Raw genomic sequence first — 13798 nt, 5'->3', positions numbered from 1 at the left:
TATATAGTGGAATTAGAAAAGGTGCAGAGAAGGGCGACGAAAATGATAAAGGGGATGGGACGACTTCCCTATGAGGAAAGGCTAAAGCGGCTAGGGCTCGTCAGCTTGGAGAAAAGATGGCTGAGGGGAGATATGATAGAGGTCTATAAAATAATGAGTGGAGTTGAATGGGTAGATGTGAAGCGACTGTTTCCGCTGTCCAAAAATACTAGGACTAGGGGGCATGCGATGAAGCTACAATGTAGTAAATTTAAAACGAATCAGAGAAAAGTTTCTTCACTCAATGTATAATTAAACTCTGGAATTCGTTGCCAGAGAATGCGGTAAAAGCTTAGCAGAGTTTAAAAAAGGTTTGGACAGCTTCCTAAAGAAAAAGTCCAAGACCATTATTAAATGGAATAGGGGAAAATCCACTATTTCTTGGATAAGCAGTATAAAATGTTTTGTACTTTTTTGGGACCTTGCTAGGTATTTGTCACCTGAATAGGCCACTGTTGGAAACAAGATGCTGGGCTTGATGGACCTTTGGTCTTTCCCAGTATGGCAATACTTATGTATTTATATGCTAACCACTGTTACTACATCCACTGGCACAGAGTTCCAGAGCTTAACTATTCGTTGAGTGAAAAAATATTTCCTCCTATTTGTTTTAAAAGTATTTCCATGTAACATCCTTGAGTGTCCCCTAGTCTTTGTATTTTTGGAACGAGTAAAAAATCGATTCACTTCTACATGTTCTACACCATTCAGGATTTTATAGACCTCAATCATATCTCCCCTTATCTGTCTTTTCCAAGCTGAAGAGCCCTAACCTCTTTAGCCTTTCCTCATACAGGAGGAGTTCCACCCCCTTTATCATTTGGATCACTCTTCTTTGAACCTTTTCTAATTCTGCTATATCTTTTTTGAGCTACGGCGACCAGAACCAACGCAGTACTCAAGGTGAGGTCACACCACGGAGCGATCCAGAGGCATTATTGTATTTTTGGTCTTATTCACCATCCCTTTCCTAATAATTCCTAGCATCCTGTTTGCTTTTTTGGCCGCCGCCACAAACTGAGCAGAAGATTTCAGTGTATCATCTACAACGACACTTAGATATTTTATTTATTTATTTATGCAATTAACTTTATATACCATCAATAGCCACAGTTAATGCTTTGACCCTTCTTTGTTACCCATCGGTTCCGAATTTACCTGCAACTCGTCCATGTGCTGTATGCAGTCCTCATTCTCCACATGTTCTCTGTAGGACAGGAGCTCTGCATCCATAATCTCCCGGTCCGACATCATCAGCACACTCATCTGCTCCCGCGAACGCAGTCTGTGGGCTACAGAGTCCTTCCCCAGGCCGGATACTTTTTGCGCACTCGTCAGCTGCACTGCAGACCCTCCAAGATATAAGTCCTTCGGGTTCCACTTCAATCCAGTTTGGACTCCAGGGCCTCGGAACCCGGACACATCTGAAATGCGTGGCGGAAGCTCCCTGCTGAAAGAGCGCATCTCCTCACAAGGTGCGATCGTTGTGGGCGCCGACTGCTTGGCGACCGAGCTCAGCTTTCTGCTGCTGGGCTGCTCTAGACTCAGTGCCGCAGAGATCAGCTTTTCTTGCCTTGCCTGGAAATACTCAGGATTCAATTTATGTTTTTTGGGTGCTGGATAATCTTTTTGACTCTCACTGCTGTAGTAATTGGATGGCTCAGACCTTGGTCTTCTTAATTCTGGAAGAAAACAGATAAGGGCAACACAGTAAATGTTACTGATGTATTATGAGCTTGAGTGTTTTGACAGTTGACGATTAATCCACGCAAAGAAACCAAAATGGAAAAGAGGCAAAAACCATGCTTATGTATGGATCAACTATCACGCCTCAACTTTGATCCTATGGAAACAAAATTATTTCACACTAAATAGGTGCTAGGCCCATTCGCCACCTCACAACTAAGTTTTGACCCTACTGGTGAATTTCCATGAAGTTATAGTACCTTCATATAGACAGCCTGAACTAGCCCCTAAACACTTTTAAGATGATTTGAAAGGCACTAAATTTTGATTTAGATTTAGGAAACTGTATTGGCATGACAATTTGTACATGGATTGCCAAGTAATTGGCTGCAAAATTGTAACACATGTACATCTACTAATATTTCAGGGTACAGAAAGGACATCAACAGGGACAGTTCCCTTCATGTTCAAGTGTACAGCGCTGCGTACGTCTAGTAGCGCTATAGAAATAATAAGTAGTAGTACTTTGCTTTTGAACTCACATCTGGACTTTGGTACATGTACTCAAAGGATGTGTAAGGAAAGAAGGTCCCAGAATGCACCAGGTGAAATTACTACTACTACTACTACTCGGGCTTACCGCTTGCTAAACAGGAATTACCGCCGGCCATTATCAACTGCTGGCTGTTTCTCTCCCTGTGCACCCAAGTATCTTTATAGCTTTCATTGTCGCCTTTTCTACCTGTAGCCATCTTAAGATTATCATATACAATCACACCCAAGTCCCGCTCCTCTTTCATGCATAAAAGTACTTTATCCCCTAAACTGTACTGCTCCCTCAGGTTTTTGCAGCCCAAATGCACGACACTGCGTTTTTTAGCACTAAATCTTAGTTAGTAAATTCCAGACCGTTCTTCAAGCTTTGTTAGGTCCCTCCCTTCTCACGTTATCCACACCATCAGGGGTGTCTACCCTATTGCATATTTTGGTATCATTGGCAAAGAGGCAAACCTTACCAGGCAACCTTTCAACAAAATTGCTCACAAAAAGAATCAGCCCGAGAACCAAATCTTACAGAACACCACTGTAACATCCCTTTCCTGGAGTGAGCTCAATTTACACTACCCTCTTTCACCTTCCACTCAACCTTCTCTGCTCACAAGCCTTCTGAATGACGTGGAGGGGCATAATCGAAAGGGACGCTCAAGTTTTTCTGAGGACGTCCGTGAAGGGGCAGTCGAAACAAGATGGACGTCCATCTTTCGTTTTGATCATACGGTGGGGGACGCCCAAATCTGGAAATTTAGGTTGACCTTACAGATGGTCATCCTTAGACTTGGCCATTTCTGATTTTCGGCGTTAATGGAAACTGTGGACCCCCATCTCAGAAACGACCAAATCCAAGCCCTTTGGTCGTGGGAGGAGTCAGCATTTGTAGTGCACTTTTCCCCCTGACGTGCCAGGACACCAATCGGGCACCCTAGGGGGCACTGTAATGGACTTCACAAATTGCTCCCAGGTGCACAGCTCCCTTACCTTGTGTGCTGAGCCCCACAAAACCCCCCAAAACCCACTACCCACAACTGTACACCACTACCATAGCCCTTATGGGGGCACCCAGATGTGGGTACAGTGGGTATCTGGTGGGTTTTGGAGGGCTCACATTTACCACCACAAGCGTAACAGGTAGGGGGGTATGGGCCTGGGTCCAACTGCCTGAAGTGCACTGCACCCACTAAAACTGCTCCAGGGACCTGCATACTGCTGTCATGGACCTGAGTATGACGTTTGAGGCTGGCATAGGGACTGGCAAAAAATATTTTTAAAGAATTTGTTTGAGGGTGGGAGGGGGGTTAGTGACCACTGGGGGAGTAAGGGGAGGTCATCCCCGATTCTCTCTGGTGGTCATCTGGTCAGTTCGGGTACCTTTTTGTGGCTTCATCGTAACAAAAAAAAGGACCAAGTAAAATCGTCCAAGTGCTCGTCAGGGACGCCCTTCTTTTATTTGATTATGGGTTGAGGACGCCCATGTGTTAGGCACGCCCAAGTCCCGTCTTCGCTACGCCTCCGACACGCCCCTGGGAACTTTGGTCGTCCCTGCGACGGAAAGCAGTTGGGGATGCCCAAAATCGGCTTTCGATTATGCTGATTTGGGCGACCCTGGGAGAAGGACGCCCATCTTCTGATTTGTGTTGAAAGATGGACGTCCTTCTCTTTCGAAAATAAGCCTAATACTCTTCCAGGATAGGAGCTAACATGTTTCACATGTGATTAGCCTCATTATAACTTGGGTTATTTATTTATTTCATGAATTTATATCTCAGAATAAAGCCAAAGTAGGTTACTATATAAAACATTCACAATATCAAAAATACATAACAGACAATAACAATTACGTAAATCATAAATCTCAATTATTAAAAATATAATAGGGAAAAACTGCCAAGGAAGCAGACCCATTCTTTTATCCATCAATAAAAGCTTTTACAAAATAAAAAGTTTTCAACAATTTCTTAAATTGTTGATAGGTAGAACAAAATCTCAAATAACCTGGAAGATGGTTCCACAAATTCTCCCCAGCTATTGAAAAAGTACGATTCTGTATTTCTGCTAAACGACAAAGAGGCACACTTAACTGTTTCATCGATATACAGCATAAATCTCGTTGTGGTTCATACACATTCATAGAGTTCATCAAATATCGGTGAATTTTACCATATGTACGTTGATGGACCAAAGTCTAAATTTTATACTATACATGGAATTTTATCGGCAACCAAAGGAAACATTTCAACGTAGGAGAAACATGCTCATATCTTTTCATTCCCACGAGCACATGAGCTGCTGCATTCTGTACAATTTGCAGAGCCTGTATCTTAGCTGAATTTAAACTGAGATAAAGCGAGTTACAATAATCTAATTGTAAAAGTACCAGGCTCTGCAAAACTGTACGGAAATTGCTCACTAATATCATTCCTTTTAACTTACTCAGAACACGTAACTGGAAAAAAGCATTCGATAATCACATGATTTATCTGTGTTTGCATATTTAAATCATGATCTAACATCACACCCAAAATCCGAATACCAGTTAGGGGTGTGCATTCACTAGTATTCAGTTCATTTGAGTGCCTAAAACAATTTTTATGCCTGGAAGATGCTTGTGCATGTGTATACCCATAAATAATCAGGTGTACAAATAACTTGTGCACTTTCCCCCTGGATTCTATATAGTGCGCTTAGATTTAGGCGCTGAAATCTAACACCGCGGGTAACTTAATTGGCTTAACAAGCTAATGAGCGCTGATAACAGCATTTAATAAGCAATAATGAGCACTAATTGGCACTGATTAGAATTTAGGCGCATAACATGAAGGGGTATGTTTACTAAGGTGCATTGTTAACGGGGGTTAATGGTTAATGAGCATTAAATGCTAACACGCCCATAGAAATGTATAGGCGCATTAGCGTTTAACGTGCCTTAACTTTAGAGGTGCATTAAAAATGTTAATGCACCTCTAAAGTTAAGGCACGTTAAACGCTAATGCGCCTATACATTTCTATGGGCGTGTTAGCATTTAATGCTCATTAACCATTAACCCCCGTTAACAATGCTAACGCGCCTATAGGGCACCTTAGAAAACACAGGCGTAAGTGTATGCCGCAACGATGTGCGCCGAACTTCTAATGCGTGGCAGCAAAAAGGGGCATGGTTATGGATCAGACTGAGCGCCTGGCGCTGGCGATACCAGGTCCAGAGCCGACGCATGTCTGCAGAATTGCAACTGCGAGGACGTCCGCGTAAATTACAATGGGTGCTAATTGGGAGCTAATTGGCTCATTGTTCAATTTTGAGCGCCATAGATAGAATTAGTGGCAATGTGCATATTTTAAACAAACGTGTGAAAGGAAACAAAAATCCACACGACAACTGGGAAAAATTCAGAAAATACCAACGCGAACCAATATTTTTGGGGCTGTGTACGTCGCTAGTAGAAGTTACTGTACGCCAGTTAGAGCGCCCCCTCTTATTTACTTCTTTCATTTATATCCCACGTTATCCCAATAGATCAGGTTCAATGTGGCTAACAACTTACTATAATTAACAGTACAAAAAGTGATGTGGGATAATATACGTGGAGGGGCATAATTGAACGAAAACGTCTGTCTCCATGGGCGTTTATCTCCGAGAACGGGTCCGTGAAGGGGCGGACCGAACCGTATGTTCGAAAAAAAATAGACGTCCATGTTTTATTCGACAATGTGTGAGCTGGGCGTTTTTGTTTTTCAGCGATAATGGAAAATGAAAGCGCCCAGCTCAAAAATGAATAAATCCAAGGCATTTGTTCGTGGGAGGGGCCAGGATTCGTAGTGCACTGTCCCCCCTCACATGCCAGGACATCAACCGGGCACCCTAGGGGGCACTTTTACAAAAACAAAAAAAAAAGGTAAAAGAGCTCCCAGGTGCATAGCACCCTTCCCTTGGGTGTTGAGCTCCCCAAATCCCCCTCAAAACCTACTGCCCACAAGTCTACACCATTGCTATAGCCCTAAGGGGTGAAGGGGGGCACCTACATGTGGGTACAGTGGGTTTGGGGGGTTGGACGACTAATAAGCATTAAGCAGCACAATTGTAACAGGTAGGGGAGGGATGGGCCTGGGTCCACCTGCCTGAAGTCCACTGCACCCCCTAATAACTGCTCCAGTGACCTGCATACTGCTGCCAGGGAGGTGGGTATGACATTTGAGGGTGAAAATAAACAGTTGTGAAACGGCATATTTTGTGGTGGGAGGGGGTTTGTGACCACTGGGGGAGTCAGGGGAGGTCATCCCCGATTCCCTCCAGTGGTTATCTGGTCATTTAGGGCACATTTTGGGGCCTTATTCGTGGAAAACAGGGTCCAGGAAAAGTGCCCTAAATTCTCGCTAAAAACGCATATTTTTTTCCCATTATCGGCGAAAGGCGCCCATCTCTGATCGGCCGATAACCACGCCCCAGTTCCGCCTTCACCATGCCTTCGACACGCCCCCGTCAACTTTGTACGCTTCCGCGATGGAGTGCAGTTGAAAACGTCCAAGTTCGGCTTTCAATTATACCGCGTTATTCGTTTTTGGGAGATAAACGCCTATCTCCCGATTTAGGTCGCAATATAGGCGTTTTTGTCTTTCGATTATAAGCTGGATTGAGTAGTAATAAAGTAACTGAGAATGGAGTATTATAATATGTAATATGGATACGAATGCTAGACACAAAAAGGTAACAATTTATATTCATCCATGTGTAATAACAATTAGAATGAACTGAGAAATTGAATAATTGTACAATTAGTGGGTTAAATTAATTATGTTCATCCACGAGAAATTGCTTAAACCAAGAGGCTTTAAGGTATTTCCGGAATATCAAATAATTAGGTTCCCATCTGATGAATTTCAGGAGGGAATTTGGAGATCCTTCCGTACAATTCTAAGAAGCTGGCTTTTAATTTGGACAAAAAGCATAGTAAGAAGACTAGCCACTTCCTTTTTCAGTTTGTTCCACTTCGGGATGAGATGCATCCCTTCAGCATGGCCTTATCCATGAAACAAACGTTATGCAACAACATAATGTTGATACCTAAGTAATATCATAATGTATTCTTCTACCATGTATGTACGCACTTGAATGTATTACCATCTGTAATTCTATTGACCGGAAATGGCAATCGCCACTATGGCAAATGTAAGCCACATTGAGCCTGCAAATTGGTGGGAAAACGTGGGATACAAATGCTACAAATAATAAATAATAATAATAACATTACTGAACTAAAATAGAAAAAAAAAACATGCTCAGAACGCTCCACCGAGGGGAAATCAATCAAATTCATTCATTCAGAAAACTTGTCTTCATTTCAAATGAGTTATGCTGAAAATAATAATTTAACCACGCAGGAGAGATCCTGCCTGGTTAAATTACCGTGACTGGTGCCTGCCGCTTGAATTCAGAGGCTCTTAACCAGACAGTGTCAAGGTGATTACCACAGCTCTGTCTGGTTGGTGCCAAGGTGGTCTGCGGTTGGAGTCAGGGCAGAGGAAGGATTTGCCCAGTTAGCAGTGATTTTCAGGCTGTTAACCGGGTAAGTGCTCGGATAAAACTAGGACTGCAAAAAGGCTGTCCTAGGATTATTTGCTTAGTGACCCGGTCACTGGTCTGAATATCAGCCAACACCCGGATAACTTCCGGCAGCTGCAAATATTCAATGCCAATGCCATGATTAGACCTGGCACTGAATTTCCAAATCTAATTCAGTGCGGCTGTTGGCGGCTTTAAAACTACTGACAACGATTGGGCTGAATATCAGGGGAAATAACTGCTTAAAGACTACAAGCCTGATATTGAGCCAGCAGCGATCAGCATTTTGCTGACCATAGTCAACATTAAACCCAGGAATTCAGCACCAGGCCATGTCTGGGTATCGGCATTAGAACATAAGAGTAGCCATACTAGGTCAGACCGATGGTCCATCTAGCCCAGTATCCTATTTTCCAAACAGTGGCCAACCCAGGTCACAAGTACCTGGCAGAAACCCAAATCGTGGCAACACTCCATACTACAAATCCCAGGGCAAGCAGTTGCTTCCCAAGTCTGTCTCAATAGCGGACCATAGACTTTTCCTCCAGGAATTTGTCCAAACCTTTTTTAAACTCAGATACACTAACTGCTGTTACCACCTCCTCTGGCAAAGAGTTCCAGAGATTAACTATCTGTTGAGTGAAAAAATATTCCCTCCTATATGTTTTAAAAGTATTTCCACGTAACTTCCTCAAGTGTTCCCTAGTCTTTGTACTTTTGGAACGAGTAAAAAATCGATTTACTTCTACTCGTTCTACGCCACTCAGGATTTTGTAGGCACTGAATTTCTGGGTTTCCAGAGCTCACTAACGCATAGCCTGTTAAGTACAACATTCAGCACTTAAGTACATAAGTGCTGCCATACTGGGACAGACTGAAAGTCCATCAAGCCCAGTATCCTGTTTCCAACAGTGGCCATTCCAGGTCACAAGAACCCGGCAAGATCCCAAAACAGTACAATACATTTTATGCTGCTTACTCCAGAAATACTGCCAACCTATGCAGCTAACTCCACTCAATGTAACTACTACCAACAAAAAAATACTCCAGAAATAAGCAGTGGCTTTTCCCAAGTCCATTTTAATAATGGCTTATGGACTTTTCTTTTAGGAAGGTATCCAAACCTTTTTTAAACCTGCTAAGCTAACTGCTTTTACCACATTCTCTGGCAACGAATTCCAGAATTTAATTACACGTTGAGCGAAGAGATATTTCTCTGATTCGTTTTAAATGGGTTACCCCATAAAGATAGGATTGATTTTTGTGTGTGCCTATTTATGCAGTTAACCTGGCCGGTTAAGTGCTGAATTTCGGCACTTAACCGGCCAAGTGCTGACTTCGCCCCCCAGGAACACCCCCAAAATAGTTGGTTTTCATTTTGGAGCTAACCGGTTATTTTCAATGGCAGTAACCGTTTAAGTGCTACTGAAAATTAGCAGTTAGTCCCAAACAGGTGATTTAAATCGCTTTGAATATCGACCCCTAAGAAGTTTTGAATGTAAACGAGTGAGATGTTTACACACAAATGTTTGTTTTGTTGAACTTGGTTGGTGTTTCTTTTCTACCTGCACTGGAATTTGAGATGACAGTGGTGCCCTTCGGGGGCTCTTGGGAGATGATGGTATTGCCATGCCACTGTGCCATCCACGTTTCTGCACCGGCTTCTCCACTCGCTGGGCAGTGCAGTTGTGGATTCTGACCCAGCTGTGATTGCTCCTCCCTCTGCAGCTGCTCCAGACACTCAGCCAGCTTCACATGACCCCGAGAGCGGGCAATGGACAAGGGTAGTCTCCCAAGCGAGTCAGGAATGGAGATAGCCCGTCGGTCCCACTTATACAGAACAACAGCAGCTTCGGTGTGGCCCAGCGCGCATGCCCACATCTTTAAAATAAAACAACACACAAAATAACTGATCACCACTACGATCTGTAACATTAAGCGTCAAAACATTTATGATGCATATTTAGCATTTCCTTTTGACAGCATTAGACTCATAGAATTATTTTTTAAAACTTATAGAGTTGTTAAAACCATCTGGGGGCCCTTTTACTAAGCTGCGGAGGTGCCTACGCGTGCCCAATGAGCGCCAATTTGGAACTAATGCCCGGCTACTGCGTGGCCTGGGCAGTAATTTCATTTTGTATGAGTGTCCAGTAGGCGCGCCACAAAAGTTTCCGGCGCGTGGCGCTAACAGGGCGGTAATGGGCACTGTACGCACGCTGACGATTACCGCCCGGTTAACGTGTGAGACCTTACCGCTAAGTCAACGGGTGGCGGTAAGGTCTCAGGCCCAAAATGGACAGGTGACAATTTTAATTTTGTCGCACGTCCATTTTCGGCCCCCCCCCCCCCAAAGGCTTTTTTTTTGCAGGTGCACTTAAAAATGAACTGTGTACGTCCAATACACACGCACAGGCCACTTGTCGGCGCACCTTAGTAAAAGCACCCCTAGTCCACTGTTGCCTGATGCAATGTCCTGTGAGCCAATAACATTCTACATAAACGGCTGTCTAACCTAATCTTCAATTTTATAATAGTGGGGGATTCTATCACTTCTCTAAGTTCAGTGCTTCTCAACCCTGTCCTTGAGGCACAACCTAGCCACATCAGGTTTTCAGGACATCCACAATGAACGCGTATGAGATAGAGTTTCATGCATGATCTCCTTGGTATGTAAATCTAGCTCACGTAAATTCATTGTGGATATCTTGAAAATCTGAAGGGACTAAAGGTCCGTGTGCCTCAAGGACTGGGTTGAGAAGTTGACTTGTTTCTGTGCTTGGCTACCCTCCTGCTCTACCAAAAGCCCAATGAGATGAGATGTAAGGATCTAAATATATTTACCTTCAAAAATCAAAGAATACTGGAAGAGCAGCCTAACGGTTAGCACAGTAGGCCAAGAACCAGGGGAACTGGGTTTGATCGTTTTTATTAAAGGTTTATGGAATACAGACCAAACCCTCTACACAACTTGTGTCTTCACAAACAAAACGTACTAAACATGATCAACCTTACAGGCAGAAGAAACATTACATTATACATCATAGACCCTTACATGATAGCAGTCCCGTCATGAAACTCAGCCCCCACCCCAACCCTCCCGAACCTCCCCCCCAACAACCAAAACCAACATTCGATGAATTGAAAAAAATTGAGGATAATCTGATGGGTGTTCTAAATCGGTTCCTTACGAAATAACTAGAGAAGAAAGAAAAGAAAAGCTATAGATACCTCCGCTACCGGAACCCATCTTTGCTCGGAGCTTATGGCAGTCCTATTTCTCCCTGGGCATTCAGTTGACTCAGCAAAAGATTTATTTCCATAACAGCGTGTGTATGGCCCCCTTGCCCTGCAAATCCCGTGTAATTTTATCAAACCTCCGAAGCTCACCAATGGCCTGCAGCCATGTAGACTGAGGAGCCCTGGCCTTCCCTCATAGGGAAGTCGTCCCATCCCCTTTATCATTTTAAAAAGTCAGAAAAATATTACTTTAATGATCACAAGGTAGGTTTTAATACTAATAAAATACTAGGAGGCCTCAAACGCTGCCCCATTACTGGAAGGCTGCAGCACTGACTGCAAAGAAAATTCTGTTAGAGGCTCAATAATCTGATTAGCTGCAACAGCAGGTGGAAGTTCCCTGTTTTGCTGATTTAAATCTTCGGGAGTGTGTGTCAGCGGCTTCCTTTTCTAAAAATAAAACAAATCCTGTAAAGCAAATTTCGGCCTGCTTGTAGTAATTCCCCATAGGAGGGAATTTGCTCTTTAAAAATGTCTCCCACACTACTGATAAACCTATTACACAACAACTAGGAACTATATTACTTTTATACATTGTATTATTACTTCTATTAATACTACTAGTACCATTATTTGTAAAACCCAGCCGGTGTACACAGACCTGTACAAGGCCATGTACATTGCTTCAGAGATCCATCTGCTCTTGATGACAAATGCATCCCTTAGAATGAAGGATACCATCCCCAAATGTCCAACCCACTAACGAGACAAGGGAAGTCTCCTTGGCACAGGAAGAAGAGTAACTCATTTCTAACATTTGGGCTAATGCCAACCCATTTATAATGAGAGCTAACACTTGCCGTTGTGGGTACCCCTGATGTTCAGTGCAGGTATCTAGAAAGCTATTCGGGCAAGTTAGGACTGTCCTTTCTCTGATCTAATTTGCCTGGATGGTTAGCTGGGTACCAGCTCTGAATATTTGTGGTTCCTGGATATTTTCTGGCTCCACCCCTCAATCACCCTGGCACTACCTGGATAAGAACCAGGCAGTTAGCCGTGACATTCAGCCGTATGAGTAGCAGGATAACTAGTTTTAAATATCGACCCCTAATACAGCATGAGAACACACTTCCTAGCGGAGAAGGGTACATGGAATGTTGAGCAAATTGAGTGGTGTTGCTGAAAAACTGTCCTGCAATGTTTGGCAATACTGGATATGGTCCGAATTCCCAGGTCAGTCCCAATACAGTTCAAGCTTCTCCTATTAACTTACAAATGCACTCGATCTGCAGCCCCTCCTTACCTCTCTACCCTCATCTCCCCTTACGTTCCTACCCTTAACCTCCGCTCTCAAGACAAATCCCTCCTTTCAGTACCCTTCTCCACCACCGCCAACTCCAGACTCCACCCTTTCTGCCTTGCTTCACCCCATGCCTGGAATAATCTCCCTGAGCCCATATGCCAGGCCCCCTCCCTGCCCATCTTCAAATCCTTGCTCAAAGCCCACCTCTTCAATGTCGCATTCAGCAACTAACCACCGTTCCTCTATTCAGGAAATCTAGACTGCCCCAACTTGACATTTCGCCCGTTAGATTGTAAGCTCCTTTGAGCAGGGACTGTCCTTTTGTTAAACTGTACAGCGCTGCGTAACCCTAGTAGCGCTCTAGAAATGTTAAGTAGTAGTAGTAAGTCACTCCCTTTGCTTACCAGAGGTGTGCAGGAGAAGTGATCCACATTTAAAGGGTCAACCTCCAGTTCCAAATCAATACTGTCCGCATGCTTGGTACTGCAAAGGTAAAAGAACAACATTAATCACAGTGGAGGTCTCGGTTAATGAACCTGCTGTAAAACCTGAAGCTTGCCTATGATACCTAGGAGCGGAAAGCCAAGCAAGCATGGAGAAAGCCTGATCCTGAAACTTCTACTTGTGGTGTCATATTCAGAAAAAGCTTTACAGTCCAAAGGACTAAGGCTTCTACTGTTATGAGTCTAAGGAAGAAAGTTCACAGCATATCGATTTTTAGTGTGTTCCTAGACGGGAGAGAGTTGCTTAAATATCTTTGTGGCATTAACCTACAGGAAGTGAGCCTTTTTCAACTGAAGGAGAAGTCCAGAATGAGCGGGCAAAGGGTGAAGTTAAGAGGTTATGAGGCTCATTTTCAAAGCACATAGACTTACAAAGTGACACAGGTTACTATCAGGCTTATTTTTGAAAGAGAAGGATGCCCATCTTTCGACACAAATCGGGAGATGGGCGTCCTTCTCCCAGAGTCGCCCAAATCAGCATAATCAAAAGCCAATTTTGGGCCTCCTCAACTGCTTTCAGTCAAGGGGATGACCAAAGTTCCCAGGGGTGTGTCAGAAGCATAGCGAAGGCGGGACTGGGGCGTGCTCAACAAATGGGCGTCCTTGGCCGATAATGGAAAAAAGACTTTACTTGGTCCATTTTTTCTTGCGACCAAGCCTCAAAAAGGTGCTCGAACTGACCAGATGACCACCGGAGGGAATCGGGGATGACCCTCCCTTACTCCCCCAGTGGTCACTAACCCCCTCCCACCCTAAAAAAAACTAAAAATATTTTTTGCCAGCCTCAAATGTCATAATCAGGTCCATTGCAGCAGTATGCAGGTCCCTGGAGCAATTTTAGTGGGTGCAGTGCACTTCAGGCAACAGACCCAGGCCCCCCCCACCTGTTATACTTGTGGTGGTAAATGTGAGCCC

General features: G+C 43.8%; 1 protein-coding gene across 1 annotated transcript in view; it reads right to left on the bottom strand.

The window, feature by feature from the left end:
• Positions 1-13798, bottom strand: part of CAMTA1 (calmodulin binding transcription activator 1) — a 2140984-nt gene that overhangs the window by 40215 nt on the left and 2086971 nt on the right. The window contains exons 13-15 of the mRNA XM_030186102.1: positions 12785-12863; positions 9403-9718; positions 1198-1382 (exon numbers count right to left, since the gene is read on the bottom strand). Of these exons, the coding sequence (XP_030041962.1) occupies positions 1198-1382; positions 9403-9718; positions 12785-12863 (580 nt within the window). The remainder of the gene's footprint in view (positions 1-1197; positions 1383-9402; positions 9719-12784; positions 12864-13798) is intronic.

Source organism: Microcaecilia unicolor, chromosome 13 (assembly GCF_901765095.1).
Source record: "Microcaecilia unicolor chromosome 13, aMicUni1.1, whole genome shotgun sequence".
In the NCBI taxonomy this organism is placed as follows: Eukaryota; Metazoa; Chordata; class Amphibia; order Gymnophiona; family Siphonopidae; genus Microcaecilia; species Microcaecilia unicolor.
Note: the sequence above shows the minus strand (reverse complement) of the source record. Positions and strands in the feature narration are given on the sequence as shown.